This window comes from Cheilinus undulatus, linkage group 20 (genome assembly GCF_018320785.1).
Source record: "Cheilinus undulatus linkage group 20, ASM1832078v1, whole genome shotgun sequence".
Classification (NCBI taxonomy): domain Eukaryota; kingdom Metazoa; phylum Chordata; class Actinopteri; order Labriformes; family Labridae; genus Cheilinus; species Cheilinus undulatus.
In genome coordinates, this window is record NC_054884.1 from 23,331,867 (window position 1) to 23,351,070 (window position 19,204).

Consider the following 19,204-nt stretch of genomic DNA (forward strand, 5'->3'; position numbering starts at 1 on the left):
TGGGCCTGTGTGTTTGTGTAAAGGGGTTAGTGTGAAGCACAGTTAAGACAAAACACTGGAGTGTTTGCTCTTCAGGCTTGGATGGGATGCTTTCAACAACACAGTCACACATACACACTCATGTCCAAACAAACATCCTTGTTGGGGATTTGACTGAATCCTGTAGCAGTATGTATGTCTATTTGTTCAAGATGTCATTGTGTGTCAGCCACATGACACTGATAAACAGCTCCCTCTTGTCACTTTTGGAGCCGTGTAGCTTAGGTCAACGGTCATGTGTGGGAGCTGTGGTGAGGATTCAGTGTGTGTAATGTGTGGGGATGTGTGTGCGAGTTATCACTGTGGTCAAGCAGCCTCACAGCTCCATGACGATTACACCACACATAGGCAGGCTCAGTAAGATTTGCATTCATTTCCCCAGTGCAGCAGCACCCTCAGATAAAACTCAACGGCTGTTGCTGAGCAATCAAGTATCACCAAATGAAACTGGCCTTCTACAAATACATCAGAGAGTATATTCAGGCTTAACATAGGGGCAAATTAAGATTAAAAGCAGCATCAATAATCTTCCTTTGTTTTCCTGACCTTCTTTAACTTGTTGCTTCCTAGGGCTAGTTTTAACTCTGCAGTCAAAATGTTTTTAGTCTCTGTCTATCTTCCCCTTTGTTTCTCCGCAGGTATAGATTTCCCTCATGTGAGAGAAAGCCAGTGAATAAGGGAGAGACCTGAACCTCCTTCTAATTACACCAGTGACGCAAGACAGAGAGAGACAGACCGAGCAAAGGAGGGAGGATTACATGGAACGTCCATTTGCTAGAGGAGGATCACAGCTCCCCTGTGTGAGTGTGTGCGTTTGTGTACAGCCGTCTACCCTGGTGCAGTGTCACTGCAGTACTCACTAATTCATTCAATCTCCTTATTTGTTGGTGCGAGAGTGTGTGGTAGAAGAAGACAGGAAAGAGAGGGCTGGAGGGTAATTACTGGCACTTCCTGCTGCTCTCTAATTGGCCATCTGCTTTGCCATAGGGCGGGCCTACAGCCATCTTACATCAGCTGAGGATGGAGACGACCTGGCATACTCACAAACACTCAACACTAACCCCTACCCCTCTCTCACAGCCGCACGTATAAAACTGACGATTTGATTGAAGGCTTCAGTCTAGCAAGTTTACATTGAAACTGTTAGGACTGATAGTAGCAGAACGCTATTTCATATTGTAGAGGTGTGTGGTGGGTGGTGAACCAGTTTTAGTACCATCACCGGTAACATTTCAGCCATGGGACGGACTTCTGCAACACCGTCAACATTGGTAATCATCAACGCACACATTGTAGTGCACATAGGAGACACAACCAATGAGCTGTTAGTGTACCAGAGTGATTTCTGACACATGCTGATGATCAGGATGTTACACTATGACACTAAAAGGCAGCCAGGTAACAAGCCCAAAATCGCTGGTTTGTGTGAAGCACAGAGCATGCTCACTTTGCAGAGCATCTCTGTCAGCTTGTTCAGGGCTTTAACACAAGCTGTGTGCTGCTATGGATCATCCTGAGCCCAATCCTGTTGCAATTTGTAAAACATCTTAAATAACTGTTTCAAGTAGGGATGAACAATATTGGATTTTTGCCAATATCCAACTGCAAATATTTACTAATACTAATATTTACTACAATGATATACTAATATTTAAATGTTGTCCCGACCTAATGCTTCAATCCCTAAAACGCACAACTTAAAGTCCCTGTAAAGTGATTAAAAAAATCTGTATTTTAGGTTTGTTATATGACAGGCCACTGTGTTGTGAACCACCAGGCCAAATTTCAGTCATGAAAAACATTTCTAAGTTTATAAAATTAAGCTTCAAATTCATGAAAAATGAGGCAGTAACATCTGCTCTAGGATGGTGTGGGTGTGTCGGCTGAATAAGATGAAGCCACACCCACTCACAAGAATACGATCCTCTCACATTTTTTCAAATGTTCACTGCAACCTTATTCCAACATATCTAGAGGGTTAAGACACAAAGTTTGGATTTGACTTTCCAGGGACTTTGAGGATGACCAAATCAACAAATTTCAGTCATTGAAACACATTCAAAGTGTAAGGAATGATTAAAAAAAAGAAAAAAAATAGCTCTTAACTAATAGTTCAGCCTAAAACTCCACTAGTTTATTTGTACAGCCAATATTTTCAGCTGAAATAGGCAGATCAGTTGCAACTACTGTTAGAAATTTATCGCAGTATTTTGTCTAGTGATATATCGAATCATCTCACCCACCAAGTATCAATTTTTTCAAATTAATTGCTGATATGAACTGAAATATATGATGATGGAAAAATAAAATCAATTGTTTGGACAGTTTTTTGTCAAGTGAGGTGACAGTCATAGAGCAGGAGAAAGTCAGTACAATAAACATGGCAGCACCAGGGGAAGGACATTAGGAAATCAAGCAGGACACGAATGAGATGGACATGACAAATGAGGTGTGCAAGACGTGCTACATGAAAATAAAATGCTGCAGAAAGAAGACAAACATGAGGGAAAGACTAATGTGAAATCAGCTAAATGGTTGAAAAAATTGGTATAGATATGGTATGGTAAACTGGTAAAATATATGGTATCACAATACTCACTGTATTACAAAATGATTAAAATTGCAATAATATCGAATCATAACCCAAGTACCGTGATAATATCGTATTGTGAGGCCACTAGTGATTCCCACCCCTGGCCGATACCAATATCATGTCCACAATATCCTGCATCCCTTAAATTTGAAGGTGAGTTTTGACTCATGGCTTGTTTGTTTAAAGTCTACGAGGATTTAATGAAGTACAGTAGACTGTGTTGTTAAACAGGGTTGGAGAAGCCGGTGTTAACACAGTTGCTCCAAACACTCACTAGCACCTCTGCTAAAGATAAACTAAATTAATAATAAACATGCTATTTCCGACAAGTTCTTCACAATAGATAGATGTTTTTGTTGCTTTGGTTCTTTCATTGTGAATGCCCACATCAGGAAATGGGGTATAGTCAGTTGTACCTTGACACACTTCATACAACAGGTTCATTTATAATGATGTGAATACAGAGAGAGAACTATGAAATAATTTTTCTGTCATCTTATGCTCAGATATGTCAGTGCCATCAAACACTTGTTTTAGGGGAGAACAGGAGGTTGTAACACCTGAATATGCATTTTTGTTTAAATTTTGTAATATTACGATTTATTATGGTTACTGTAAAGGGCAAAAAACACAATGCCATAAATATTAGGCCATATCACCCAGCGCTCTGAGGGGTGGGAATTGCAGGATAACTCATGACAAGATACAATAGTATGGCCAGTATATGGCAAACAATAGCAATAAAATCACAAGATGCCAATTCTTTTTTAATTAATATGCTGTAAGGAACTCTATTTTTTAATCTACTTAAGAACAAGAAATTCCCCTAAAACGAAACCTGCAGGACAAATGTATTCACTATTACTTGATGCCATTTGCGCCTCTTATCACGCTGTATCTCTTAACTTCCTTTTCTTCTTCTTTGGCCGATGAAGTTCTGTTTACATCTACTCTCATTCCTGTCATAAATTAACCTGACACGCCAGATGGATTTGTTTCATACATCCATCTCAGAAAGCTTCAATAGGAAACGTTTGAGAATAGACAGAGGCTTTGAAAAAAACTCAGAGTGTGATTGGATGAACGTTCCGTCTGTCACATCTCTACAGGCCAATCAGAGCAACAAAACATGTGACGTAGCAGCTATCGAGCTGCGTGTGCGCAGCTACTGATGAATTACGAGAAACATGGCGACTGTAGACGTGTAAGTACTCGACTTTTGTCGTTTTTGAAAAGAAAACAACTCACTATTGTTCCTTGTTCTTCTTTTAACAAAGACATGTTTTCAAGTTCTGATAAAACTGGTGCTTTAGTAGCATCCATGCTAATCTCTTCCTCCATAACTGCACCAGCTCTTGCTGCTGCTTGTTTACGTCACGACTCTGCTGCGCCTGAAAGTACTGCCCCTCGTAGCTGATTGGTCCTGTCACTTTCTAACCGGGCCCAAATGGTTCAGATGGGAGCTTTGCAAGATGGATTCGCCGGTGATAAACAAGGAAACGGGCGTATCCATCTGCCTTGCGAGGTTAGTCATAAATGCCATAGTGAGGAGTCATGAAGCTGAGATGCAGTCAGTTAAACTGACAAGGAAATCTGTTTCGAGCACTTTCATTTTTTACACTAAAATACCAATCTTTGGCACCAGCAACTTGATGATTTTATCACACTTGTCAGGACAATATATTGCTCCTATTGGTAGTCCTACAGTACTAGACAGACTTTAATATTTAATTAATATTTTCTTAATTTGATACAGAGACAGGAAGCAGGTGCTATTTTCTATTTTAGCAATCTTGAACCAATCCCCTGCATGACTACTAATTAAAAAAATAGTTATAAGACAGAATTTCACCAATACCATAAAAATGACAGGCACAGCCACCTATGAAGCAGTATCATAAAAGAAGGTGTTGAAACAGGATAAAGCCTCAGGACAGTCTACATTACATTGGCTGGAAAGTGTTACAGAACTGGCAAAATGCACATGCTACTGGCATTTGGTCATCATGGACCACTTTACAAAAAACACTCCATCAGTTGTCCTCTAAAGCTGTGTCCACTAGTGTCTTTGCCCTGCCAGAGAGACAAGAGGTGGAAAAACCTTAAAGGGCCCACTGAAAAAAATGGGGCACACACACAACAACTTAGTCTGGATCAAGGGAAGGCTGAACCTTCTAGAGAAAAACATGTATTGGTTCATGAGATTTTGTGAGTAAGGAATGCTTATCATTGGTCAAAGACTTGAAAATGGGTGGAATCTTTCATGTAAGAACTTCACCAGTTAAAGGACTGCCCTGGAACTTCTGACCTCTCAATGGCCAGAGCCATTCAAAACAGATACCGATAACCAGGTGGTTATCAGCTTAAACAAACTACCTTCAGTTTGTCTGGTATGCCACATGTGGTCTACCCAGCTTAACTTCAGCTACATGATAAATATGCACTTGTTTTGTTTTTAGTAGTTGAACCATCCTTCTTGCACTGTGGTTGGATGGTTGGGTAAAAATAAGAATGCCATGTTAAGTGGTTAACCAACAGTTTAACATTTGCATTACTCAGTGACCTTTAAGACACCATGTGTGCGAGGGCTAAACCCAGAAGACATCAGCACTGACAGCATTAGCATCATTGAATAAGTAAGTACCCTTCAAACTTTGTATTGCATGCCCACTCTGACTCATACATTTTTAAAAGGTACAAGGTTAAGACCAAACTAGCCTAGCCCTTCTTCTTGACCCACCACTGTACTTCCACTGTCTAGCAATCGTATGCTTTGCATTCGTACATTACTACCAGGTGGTATTTCAAATTCATTCTGTTTGAGCCACTTTTCTTATTTCATAAATATAGCTGAGTAGCTATTGTGGAATTGCAATATATCACATTCCCACAGAGGCCATATACCTGTGATGTCACCCTCAGGGAAGGGATGCTGAAACATATGAAATATTTCCAGTTGTTACATGTACAAAAATTGAGATTCTGACAAGTATTTTTTAATCCCTTTAAAAAGCAACTACAAAGATGGTGGAAAACCCATAAAGAGGTCTGACCAAACATCATGTTATAAACACATACAGTACTGCGGAACTTTTAGACTGAAATTAGGTCTGTAATGGTGAGTAAGCTGCCTGAGGGCATCACTGGGCAAAAGGGAGGATTGACACAACCCAGGCTGTGCTCTAGTTGTCCTTGCGTATGACCAGGAGCATGGGAAAATAATTTGTTGACAAAATAAATAAGTCCACACTTTTTGGGGACAGTAAGAAGTGGATGTGGGGAGTAAATACAGCCTAGGGTACTAGGTAGGGCTGCCACAAGCCACTGGTTGTATGGTGGTTATTCCACCAAAGGCCCCAAAATGCTGGGATTCTCTCTGGGCCCATCACCAGGAGTGAAAAAGTCCAGACAAAAGAAATGCTGTTAGGTATATGTGTTAACATGTGTTGACATTGACCCTGGGCACCCCCCCCCATTTCCAGCCCAGGTTGTGGCACATAGGCCCTTTGATGAATCCTTAGCACCCTACATGCCTAAAACGTACACAAATTATCATATAATACCATTTACTATCATCAGGTCAAGGCTTTTGTTTGCACTGAGCCACTTCCTTGCAGGGACGCAAGGTATTTGAATTTTGCCTATACTCAATATGTGGATTTATTTCAGAGGCACACTTCAGTCTCTAGAATTCACTTTAAATTTCACGAACTTAACATTTACATTTGATAATTGTGAATATGATGGAAATATAACAGTGCAATGTGATAAAATCATATGAGCTTCCCATGCTGAGTGCAATCTCACAGGAATGTGGCTGCCAAATACCATCTATTGAGTATAAGTTTCACTTCAGGCCATGGTGCTCAGTAAACTTTCAGAAATTACTAGAGATGGAGGAGAAACACAAAGTATGAATAGTGTGTAGGTCAGACTGGTTGGAAGGGTCAACAGGCAGAGACCTGTGTAGAACCAAAAGTCAACCATTTTTCTTTTAACGTGCTATTTAATCATTAATTTAACACATTTTGCTTAGGCTGAGGCACCAAAATTGCTTGGTTAGATTTAGGAAAGGATTTCGGTTTGGGTTGAGTTTACAAGAGACAACAACAGTAAAATAGCTTCCTGGAAGAAGGGCCTGAAGGCACAAATACACCACATGCTTCTTCATCCCAACCTACAAGTTCTGGTTAGTCAACTTCTCCTTCAGCTGGGCTACATAGCCACTAACAAGTACAACACAAAACCTGTTCTAAGATTTTTCCTAAAACTTGAGATGTGATGAGGATGTGAGAGGATTGGAACCAGGCTACATTCTGGAAGGGATGGACTGCTGAGTCCCAGGGGTTTACTGGCTTGCTGTTAATAATGATGACAGAGAGCTCGGCTTCAGGAGATTAGCAAATAAGCAACTGGACTTAAGTGAAAATTTGCACCAATGTTTCACAATAAATGACTAGAGCCAAGCAAAACATCTGAGATCTTTGGATGTAATACAGGACAAAAGTAAATATTTTCAGGAGAGAAGATTTTAGGGTGCTGCTTAGAGTGGGTAGTCTGTCTCACCCTGGCTCTCTCACCCACACACATACACACTCAAACACAGTGTTGCAGCAGACAATGCAGCAGTGAACCACTTTCACAGTCACTTCACTCATAGACAAAAAAATGGAGCTTTCATTCTGCACAATAAAACTTTTATCACACCATTAAAACACTTCATACATATAAATGTATAAAAATGATTTCTAGAATTTCAGACACCTCATCACAGCTTTTGATATTTTTTAGAATATCCTTCTTTAGCATGGTTCCAGTTTGTTTTTCACTGGGCTTATTATCTTTAAATTTACATTCACAGGAACTGAATATGTCAAAAACAGGTGGGAATCTCTATAACTCACAATATTATATGCAGGATAATAAAATATAAAATCATAATAGCATGACTCCACAATAACTGACCTACTGCGAGACAATCATATAATTGTGTGTAAAAAGTAGGAATAATGTGTTTATTCACTGCAGCTTGGTGTTGGTTTAACTCTCATCGCTCTTCATTCATTAATAGCTTTTCACTGCTGTCTTCTTCTTCTTCCTTGGCCAATTAACTTCTGTTCGAGTTACCCTCATTGATGTCCTAATTGCCACTGTAAGTAGTCATGAAGTGGTGACACACTGACTCATATTGACAGGGAAGTCTGGTTAGACTTGTGGATTTGTTTTACATTAAAATATCAATATTTGGCACCAGCAATTCCATAACCGTATCACCAGGGATGGAGATTGAATCCCATTCATTTTGAATCCCAAAAATCAATTACGTTTGAGCTTATCTACACTGTTGTCCAGTCTTGTAGGCCATGTAATGTTACTTGTATCTCAAGTCAAGTCATGCCATTTAAATCAAATCCCTGGTGCACAAACAAATGCTTAATAAAGTTTATGAATATAGGCGAATCACCAGCCAAGAGGAAAGGTTCAATGAAATGACTTCAGTATTTAACTAAATAGAAATCGTGTTTAATTACAAAATCTACTTAATTTAATCTGTGATGGATACAGATGGACTTGACTGTTTTTTGGTCTTTCTCTACAAAAAAAAAAAAAAACAGCTGAGTTAATGAGACATCACGGGACTACAGCTGTAAGACATATCATTAGATGCCTCGTCACCTTAGATATTATTTAACTGTATGGCTGATCTGCTGAAATTTCAGGTCTTTATTTTTCTTTAAGGTATGAGGAAGAGGAAGAGGAAGAGGGTGGGAAGTTTAGATTATATTCATCACTAACCGAATGCTTGTGGTAGCTACTCTAATACCCCAGCTTCGTCTTGTGGCTTTACTAACGCACCAACCAGCTCCAAACATTTCTTTTAACATATTCCATCAGCTGGGGAATTGTACTGACCGCGGTGAGCATCATCAAGATGTAGATATTACAAAAGATGGCAATTTTCATCTGAAATAACACCGTTTACTGCCAACTCCCCACTGATTTCTGTCACCAGCTTATCCTCTCTGTCACTCAGGGGCTGGAACGGTAGAGACTGGCACTGCTGTGACATCATATGCATACCTTTACCTCTATGCAACAGTTGAAACTATTCATATATATATATGGCCAATTAAAAAACATTTCCATAAAAATGACCAAGTATCGATAGTGGTATTGATCAGGACTTGGATTGTTAAAAAGTATTGAGGATTTAGGCATCAATATCAATCAAATTTACAAGCCTTCATGATCCCATGAGCCAGAATGACAATATCTTGTTTTATCAATATTTTGTCCCAGCCTTAACATCCAACAAAGCTTTATTCCACAATCCAATTTCTTGTTTATGCCAAGTATAAATGTTTGCTTTGAAGTCTAAAGAGTTTACCTTTCATTTACTTAAACTTCTTCTCCACATTCAGTTCTTAAAGATAAAATTAAAGCGGATTTTGTGGTAAGAATCAGGTGTATATATAATTCTAGATGTGTGTGCGCATACTGTGCACCCTGCTGCCCACATGCATCCACCCCCAAACAGCCTGTAGGCTGCTCCATCTTACAGCCAACTACCTACATCCATCCCAAATATCGCATCCACCCTTACTTCCTTCCTTCTCTCTTTCCTTCCTTCCTTCCTTCTTTCCCTCCCTTCTCCCCCTCCCCCCTCCTCAGATTACTGCAGTGTTTACCAGAGCTTTGAGAGACTTACCCACTAGGCTACGCGTGAGGTCACACTCGCCCCATCAGGCTAAAAAAAACCCACCCAAATCCTACCAGGCAAGCTGCCTGCTCACGCACTGGCTGCCTGTATGTGCGGATGTTGGGGTTTTGCGTGTGTAGGTACGTGTAGCGTCGGCCGCGTGGCCTACGGCGATTCTTCCCTTTGCACAAAATCCTCTTGTTCCTTCCTGTGCTTGCTCTATCGTGTCTCATCTTTGTCTCATTTCACCTTGCTGCCCTGGTTTGGAGTGTCACCGATCTCCTTGCAAGACTACATTGTTAAAAATCTCCTCCTTTTCCTACTCCTCCTCCTGCTCTCCTGGACAGAATTCTTCTCCTCTGGCAACCACGCACACACACACACAGGCCTACATTGTGCTGCCTGCCTCTGCAAAGAGCCAACACTTTTCTGCTGAGCCCTTACTTTTCCTTGGTGGGACATTAATACCAGGAGCTGGCCTGTGTGGACACTTGATGGCAGGGATAGAACAATAACAGTATTACAACACACTCACAGATGCCTCACAATGCAGACATGCTCTATTAGTATTACTCTCTGCCCTCTCTGTCTCTTTCACACACTCACACAAATGCCTTCAGACGGAGACAACAACAGGGCAAACAGGGAGGCGCCTATGGAATCCGTGGGGTCTTAGTGGTTGATGAGATACATTTAGCATAAGTGGATTAGCCTCAATACAAACCAATCCCCCTTTGCAAGAGAAAGGCAATGAGTGAGAGAGGCTAGCAGGGAAAGAGGAGCAGAGCTAATCAGAGAGAGAGAGAAAAAGAGACGGATAGAGTGTGCAAGAAAAAGAGGACAAAGGAAGCCAGGTGTGCGAGTGTCAGGAAAGAGTGCAGGCCTAATTTGTCAAGATACAAAAAAGGAGAAAGCAATTAAGCATGGGAGTCTGAAGCCAGGAGGAGGTTCTGACACACTGACATGGGCTTGCGTCACTGTTACGACACGGCACGCTACAGCAGGCATGTGCATGTGGGTGTGGACTGATACCGAGACGCATTCTGTGATGCAACGAATAATAATCAGTAGGAGCAACAATACAAAAGCAACAATAACAATCCAGAATAGTGTTTCATTTTCTTCCCATTCCAACAGGTTTATTTGGTCCATTTTCATAGAAATTTGGATCAATTCATTCATACAGGCATTTTCTAATGAAACCACAGAGGAGCGATTAAGAGTTACTCAATACAGTTTTCATGAAGAAGGTCATTAAAACACCGAGAGGTTACCGATTAGAAATCCCTTCTGACATGCAGATTGAATAACAGATTTCCTCTGTCATTGGGATAAAGGGGATTCTTGTCCAGCAGTATACTCTCCCCCATCACTAGACAACACAACAATTTATCTTTAACCAGGAAAGTGATCCCTAAGATATATCTGGTAAGGCAATCCAACTTCAACAACTTCAACTAAGATTTTTGCAAGATAAAGATAAATCTCTGATTAAAAAACTAACTGGAGTACAATTTTTTTCCTTAAAGATGTGACAGGATGTAAACATAAGTGGTGGGCTGCCTGCAGTCAAAATCATGTTTATTTTCCCCTACTGTGTATTTCATATGTCTATCAAAATCCAAGGTGGCGGGAAGACAGATGTGTGCAGACTGCAAGCAGACAGCAAGAGACACAATCCTGTGCCAGTAAAAGCAAGAGGGACATGATGAGCTGACGCGACAGCTAGCTTCAACTAGCTGACAATAGCCTGGCCAAGCAATGAGTGATGCAGGTTTGTCTGGCTCCTTTGAAATCTAAGGATTTTTAAGTTAAAAAGCTGGGAGCTCTTCTGTGCTAAAATCCAAGCCAGGTGTTGTAGTCAAATTTCTTACCACATCTGAGTGTGTCCAACTTTATCAGTATTCTTCTCAGTGTGATGTTAAAGGTACAGAATAGTGGTGGGCAGTAACCCATTATAAATACTGTCACTGGTAAAAATTCAGCCACAAAATGGATTTTAGCAATACCACCATTGACCAATTTAAAGGGGACATATTTTACCCTTTCAAAACAAGTTTATATTGGTCTCAGAGGTCCCCAAAACATGCCTGTGAAGTTTGTTGCTTAAAAACCACTCCAGTTTAGGATTTTCGCATGTCTAGAAAGGCCTCTGTTTCAGCCCTGCTCAGAACAAGCCGTTTCTGTGTCTGTGGCTTTAAATGGTAATTAGCTGTCTGACTCCGCCCCTGACCACACCCATTTCAGGAAATGGATGTGGCCCTCCTGATTTTACAATCTTAAAGACACTTTTATCCAAAGTTTTCCTTGTATTTGAGGGGATTGTGAACAGACCAGGAGCACATCTTTTTGTTAGAAAAGCCTGAAAAAGTGATTTTTGCATATGTCCCCTTTAAATGTATGCATCATGTTTTAGTGTACGCATGACGTACTGTAAACCAGATGCAACAATTACTCGAACTGCCAGCCTCCGCTGTAGGTATCTAATAGCAGCGGACTACTGTCATTAAACGAGCTCCATCCTTCTGCTGGGTAAGCTAAAATTATGCTAAATCAAGGATAACATTCTATTTTGGACAAGTTCTTCACAATAGAAGTTATTTTGTTTGAGTGCATTTATTGTGAATGCTCACATCAGAAAATGTGGTGTTGTCAGTTTGCAGCTTCACACACCTCAGCAGGAGTTGGTTACAAAAACTTGAGCACAAAGAGACTTATATAGTCATTCTTTGTGATCTTATAAGCAGACATGAGCTGAGTTTGCCATCAAAGTCTTATTTCAGGGGGAGACTGGGCTAGTAGTGCCTGAATATGCATTAAAATGCATCACATCATTTCAATTTGACATACCACCAAACAAATTTTAGGCCATGCCTCTAAGCCCTAGTACAGTGGGAATATCTGTGACATCTAACTGTTAGAAACTAGATTGCAATGCTCACTTCTGGTGGTAACCATGGCAACCAATAAAATATAGAAAAATGCACAACTGTTATTTGGCCCCTCCTGTGGTACTGCAGAAACATGGTGGTTGAACATGGAGGAGTCTGTGGAAGGGGACCCTCCATATGTATGCCTAAAAGGCCTATTCTAAGTCATTAAAATCAAAGTTGCAAGCTGCAATAAAGGGCCCTCACATCCCAGCGCGTGTTAGGGTGTGGTAACAACTGCGGGGAGTGCAGCTGCATTGCCATTGGAATTGGGTTAGAGGCAGGTCACAGAGCTTTGGATCACAGCATGGCAAAGGTATTGGGATGTTACCCACCAATTTTTAGGAAGATCTGACCAACGATGCAGAAATGAAAAATAATGATCCAAAAATAGCCACTTCCTGTTGGCAGAAGGGTTATGCTGCCAAAGAATAAAATGTATTTAATATGAATGCATTCAGGATATGAGTCTAATCATGGCTGTGAAGTTTGGTAATGATTCATGTAAACACCACAGAGATAGACTGAATTCTATTTTTGGCACAGTGCCAGAATTCAACATGCAACTTTGGCACCTGATTGTGGTCCTGCCCTATAGGTGAAAACTCAAGCTTTAGATAACTTCAGATGTCCCACTTATTTTTGAATGAGGGAAAATCGGATTAAATCCCACAGATTAAAAAAAAATATCTACCTTTACCTTTAATTACCTCACCTCCTGTACATTTTTTCAAAAAGACAGTAAATTAGTTTTTAGTTTGTCTGGACATGATACAAATGTGTACGATGTTCATGTATGTAACTCAAACAAGTGGGAGGGGCTATTAAAGAGGCTTCTATGGTGTGCTGTAGAGCCATTTTTGACACACATGCACAAAACCACCAAAATACACAAGTTTTCACTCATACTGCAAACTTTGGTGACTTTTTCAGCATTTTAAGGCCCGAATGTCAGCAATTTATTTGACAGGAGAATAATAATTCCTTTAGTTTCAATATGGTCCTTGCTCCGAGGTCAGTGCTTGGACCCTAATAATGTTTTATTTCTGCATTTAGGTGGTTAAACACTTGTTGAAACAAAATATCATGTTCAATTTGTACCAAGTTTGTTCTGCTAAATGCTACTTAACATTACAGACTGTACCTTTAAAGCATGTTAGTTAGTCAGGAGTGAGGTAGGCTGAAGAAAAGTCTTTAGCATGTATACTTTTGACCATCTGATAAAGCAAAGCATGTCAAGATCTGATCCCTCAAAATACTTCTAATTGCACTTAATTTTATCTAATACATTTCTCAGAACAAGCTATCAGACCTCCTCTTGCACAGAAAAGGCAAACAGAAAATGAGATTTGATGTGAGTGTGTGATGTTGCCATACCTCTTGCAGACAGCTTCTTAGTGTTGATGATTTTTGCAGCATATTCCTGTCCTGATGACTTTTTTACACACCTACGCACCACTGAAAAAGCTCCCCTAAGAAAGAAGAACACAAACAACCGAAAAAAATCAGTTCCATTACACATGCTTGTTCTCTCACTCACACAAGGTGTGACATTTGAAATTGCATCCAATTTCATGCCAGTGTTTTGTTTTTTTTGTGTACGCCAACAACCTTGATCTCTCTCTCACACAAACACATACTGTGTGCAGTTACTAATATCAAAGCATCAGTGTGGGAAACAATCTAGAAAAACAGCACTGATATAACAAGCTTCTTAAGTGTATGTTTCAGTGCTGGTCATTGATTGAAAATGAATGGTGAGGCACTTTAGCTCAATTTTGATAAGCACACATTACAACGCAACCAAAAGAAAATTCAATTGCACCGGCCAGCATAAAGAACAGGCTGCATCTCATCCAACAATAGGCCATATTTAACACACAAGGTAACAACACTCAGTTATAAATCAGCTCAAGTAAAAAAGGAAGTACATAATGCTATAAAACAAATATCTGTCAGGAGTTTTAAATTGATGTAGATGAATTCTCAATAAATTTTCCACCTGCTGGCTGCGTTAGTGTTCAATTCTGAGCATCACAGGATGAGAAATTATGCATGATTTTCATAGAGCTTGTACAGCCTGCAGTATCTTGCCATATGCAGTTCTTTAAGGACTAAGAAAGCATTTTGCTACTTCTGATGATATATGGAGGGCTGCTACTTTTATGCCGCACTCTGCTCCAGCCACTCTGCTCCTTGTTTCAATTATTTACCAGTAAATGAGAGGTGACAGGTGACAGAAGCACAAGTCAGTGCCTTGATGTTAATAACCTATGACGGAGCAAGATGCATTAACAAGCAGGAGCTGAAACATAAGCCGTGGTAAGTGGTCAGTGTACTGAAGATGCAGAAGCGGTAGGAGGCCAGATCCACTGTGGAGGAGGATGTGTAGGTGTGCATATGTGAGTGTACCGCCTGTGCAATCAGAGCCATTGATTACTGTCAATTATTTGGCAGTGAGTGGAAACGGCAGCTGGAAATTAAGGCCTGTGTATCTTTAGTTAATTCAAACAGGTAATGTCAATAAGATGAAGATGAGAGTAAAAAACACAGTTTGATGCAAAGGCTGACACATAATTGCTGTAAGAGGAATTGCAAATATATAGGTGCAACCATTAAATATTTTCAGGCCTCTTTCTTACTATAGAGTTAAATATGAACCATTGCTGCTAAGATTACAGTATATCTCTCATATCTCATGTACTATATCTATATGAGCAGGGCTGAGATAACAGTAGTTATATGCTTTACAGCCTTGCAAATGTGCATCATCTGATGCTGCCCACTCCAGTTAGTTAAAGAGGACCAGCCGTTTTTGATGCACTGTGACAGAGTTGCAGGCTTTCAGGTTAAGGATGAAGCATGCAATACAAGAATAATCAAGCAGGGACAGCATATCTGGTTGCGAAATATTTTTTCCTCAACCGCAAGAGAGACGTGACTTTATTTTCCCCCTACATAAAATTCCAGTTTTGACCTTCAGTCCGCTTGATATGGCCAGTGTTACCCTGCAGCCTCTAGTTTGGGTTCAACAAGGGGATGGGGGTGGGGGGAGCCTTCGCTGGCCAAGAATAACAGATGCTGCTGCTGCTGCCGCTGATGATGATGATGAAACAGATGAGGTAGTGGCCCGGTTTTCATGTCGTCATCAAAATACCGAGAAAACACGTCACTGCCTCTTGCACAGTTAACACCAAATTACCACTATTACTGCCAATGCTTCGTCAATTAGCCTGCGTTTTAAAGACCCATGGTACATTTACCGACAACATGACGTGATGATCTAGCCAGCTGGTATGCGGTGCGTATGAGCATTACAGAGCAAACATAACGCAGAAGAATAACTTCCTCATTAAGTGATCCAGGGGTACGTAACGTTACTCAACACGGTAACACAAATCATCTGCAGCTGCTCAGGGGGAGAAAAAAAGTGGTCGGCCTAGTTAGCTAGCGACCGCAGCCTTTTGGTGTACCGAGCCAGCACGGAGCTGTCAGACCCGGGGGCCGGTGAAATGTCACAGGGCTACCGTCTCGAGCGTCTCTCGGGGCCCCGCTGACGGCTCCAGCAGACCAGAAAATACCGGCTAGCAAACACGGAAGGACTAACAGCTGTAAATGCACCAACCCCATCACCATTAGCGACTAAAAGACGCAACGCTAGTGTGCTAACTTGGCTAGTTTATCAATATCAGCATGGTAGCTGGTTGGCTAGTAATTGAACGTTAGTGCGCTATTCTCAGCTAGTTAGCCGTTAGCGACGGTTATTTAGCCTGACTGCACCGCGACAAGACAGACCCACATTAACATATACTGACAAATTATTTAGGCGCAGGAAATGACAGGTTTGCAAGCTATTCTGGTTAGCTATTGCCTGGTAGCTCTCTAACCAGCATTAATGTGAGGCGAGGTTGCGGGGGTGGGGGACAAAACGACAAACACGATGCACACTGTAACATTGAGACTGCTGCTTACTTCCCGAGCTCCTCGTACAGCTGGTACTCGTCGGTAAACCGGGTGGATGTAGCGGTGGTTGCCATGGTTGGAGCCGTTGAGTGGGGAGCCCGAGCCTTGGGGTACGACGGTGGCTGGCTCTCTCTCGTACGGGGTCCGGGAGGAGGGTAGCCTAGCCTCCAATACTGGAGTACCTTTCTGACAGGCAGGCAAGGCTGAAGAGGATAGCGGCGAGCAGAGACGGAAAGGGAGGGGCTGGGGAGAGGAGGAGGAGGAGGAGTGATGATGATTGTGTGTGTCTGTGAGTGTGTATGTAGTAAAGGGGAGGAATCCTCGCGAGAATAGGCTCGTGCAGCATGAGTCCAAGGCCTCCAATTCTAATGGTGGGAATTTCGACTCTTTTTGGTGAACCATATCATTTGACTCATCTCAACTAAAAGAGTCGGTTCTTTCTGCACATGAACAACTCTTTATTAGTTGTCAATTTTATATTTCATGATTCAGCCAAATATTAAGATTTTTCCCTACTAAGACTGCTATTTCTTCATATAAATTAATGATTAAAAAACTACCAGTAAAAACAGACATGTCAAACCACCAAAATATCACATAATGTTTGGTTTTAAAACATTTAAGTATCATGCATATAACATATGCACATTCAAATTCTTTATAACATTCTAATTTCAGGTTATGATTGAAAGGTGGGAAATGTAGAAGTAGCTATCAGCTGCCTAACAAAAATAAAAGATAATTATATGGACTAACAAATAATTAACAACCATTTATTGAAAAGTTTTTGTAATTTGATTAATAACATTCAATACAAACAAAAACTTTGTCTGTTCAAACATGTGCTCCTACTACATCCATGAATCATATCATGCCTCACTCTTGATGCTGTTACCAAAGTTGGAAGTCTCTGGGGCTCAACAAACAACCTTGCAAAGCAGATGGATTGGCCAGAATCCATGTCTGTCATCAGACAAATCCATCTTGCAAAGTTGTACATTGAAACATATGTGCTAAGCCTAAGAACGTATCTGACCTTTCAGCATCATTTGAGGATAACCTATGCAAAGGATATATGAGGCAGTCTATCTGGCCTGTCAGGTTACTTAACTAATACATTTCTACCATTTCATATTGGCTTTGTAAACAGACAAAGGAAAGGAGAAATGGTATTCGACTCCCCCTGTTCATTTGAAGGAGTTGGCTTTTAAAGTCAACTCGTTTATGAACGGCACATCATCATGTAGTTCAATGAAGTCACTGAAAATGTGGAGAGCTAGAGATGTATTGAGACTACGTACAACTTCTTAATAAAGGAACATAATTAGATGGCATGTCAGTGCATATGCCTGGAACAAGGAAAAAAAAAGCTTGGCATCCAAGCTTCCTTTTTTGTCTTATATATTCAAGACATTGCAGGGAACACCACACAGCAGCAGCATTTTGCTGCACTGGTTGGGATACACCCAAGCTTGCCTGGGTCACACTTCACTGCAGCAGAGAGGCAAGCTGTGACAAATACATTGCATTTCTACATGCACACACAGACACACATCCAAGGAATCAATATTGATTAATGCAGGTCTTGCTCTGAACACCAAAGGCCTCTCTGAACCAGTGATTTTGCCGTTTGCATCTGAGAGCTTGTGTGTGTTTGCGCATAAGAGAGCAAGGGATGAGAAGAAGGAATAATGTGACTGCTGTATCGGGTTTCTACCGACGAGCATGCACCTATGTTTTTCCACAGTGTGAGGGCTGTTAGCTTGGCGGCGCTAAAAGATGGTGTCACACAGATCCAGAGTGCCTCACTAAATGTTTAATGTGGCATGAGTGGGAGGCCATCAGAGGACAGGCGGGTGGGGCTGGAGGGAGCCATAGAGCTTGAGAGTTAGAGGCCTTGTGAGAGTGTGCCTGCTCAGCACTCTGGCTCACATAGTCGGAGAATGAAATGGTGATTTTGCTTGAAAATCTTTATGTGTGGTTGTCAGCGTGGGAACACAAAGCTGGAACACTGAAAAGTTCAAATATTATGAGGCCGTATCTGCAAGTGCAGCCTGAATCCATGATGGAGAGCAAGAAAAAGGAGGCCAGCATGTGTGTGTATGTGTGTGCGTGTTATGTGGAAGACAAATGAGCACTGCAACGTAGGCTACTGGCCCTCTCCTGCCCTCCTTTTCCTACGTGCTAACCCTGCTGCCTCTCCTCCTCTTCCTCCACCTCCTCAGCCTCCACAGAAGTTATATAATGGTGAACTCCTCAGCCTTTGTTATCTCACACCAACCACACACTACGCCTTGCCCGCTTGATGAGAGACAGAGGAGCAGAGGAGGGAAGAGGAGTGAGAGCACGGGAGGCCGAAAAAGAAAAGTAGGATGGTTTCAGCTGAAAAACGGGACTCAGTGAGAGACAGAAAAAAAGCCTGCATGCAATTTTCATACAGTAGTATTTATTTTGTAGTATTATTACAGTCAGACCTATCGTTGTCCTTTTGTGTAGCCTTACAACCATTCTTCACTATGCACTCAGTACATATTCTCAACAACCAGTCTGTCATTTTTTTGCACATATGACTCTAACTGGTGGACTCAGAGAGGGGCAGGGGGCCAAATGCCCCTCCTGATGCCCTAATGTCTAAAAAAGTGCTCTTTTGGATGCTCCTATAGGGTATGAAACATGACAATATGAATTTGATAAAGTTCACTCTAGGTGCTCCAAGTGGGAGAATTGAGCCCTAAAAGTGTCTAAATTTGACAAAGTGTATTCTATGGTGCTCGTTATGTGGGCAGAATTCAACATTGCCCTCTAGGGTGCCATCTAAATGTGCAGATTTTAACAAAGTTCCATCTAGAATGCCATTTAAGTATGCAAAATTTGACAAAACACCTTCTGAGACGCCATCTAAGCATGCAAAATTACCTCTAGGGTGCCCCTTAAGTGAGAAAAACTAGACAATGTATCCTTAAGGGTGCCCTCCAAGTG

The 19,204-nt window shown here is 41.2% G+C and overlaps 1 protein-coding gene across 14 annotated transcripts in view; it reads right to left on the reverse strand.

Moving 5' to 3' along the window:
* Positions 1 to 16,467, reverse strand: part of LOC121528829 (calcium/calmodulin-dependent protein kinase type II subunit gamma) — a 70,806-nt gene extending 54,339 nt beyond the window's left edge. For 8 of the 14 annotated variants that reach the window (XM_041816456.1, XM_041816453.1, XM_041816455.1 and 5 more), the window contains exons 1-2: positions 16,235 to 16,466; positions 13,640 to 13,734 (exon numbers count right to left, since the gene is read on the reverse strand). In XM_041816456.1, the coding sequence (XP_041672390.1) occupies positions 13,640 to 13,734; positions 16,235 to 16,299 (160 nt within the window). In that variant the 5' untranslated portion in view covers positions 16,300 to 16,466. Of the gene's footprint in view, positions 1 to 13,639; positions 13,735 to 16,234 lie in introns of all 14 variants that reach the window. The other 6 variants (XM_041816449.1, XM_041816444.1, XM_041816445.1 and 3 more) reach the window with 1 other exon arrangement.
* Between the last annotated feature and the right edge of the window lie 2,737 nt (positions 16,468 to 19,204).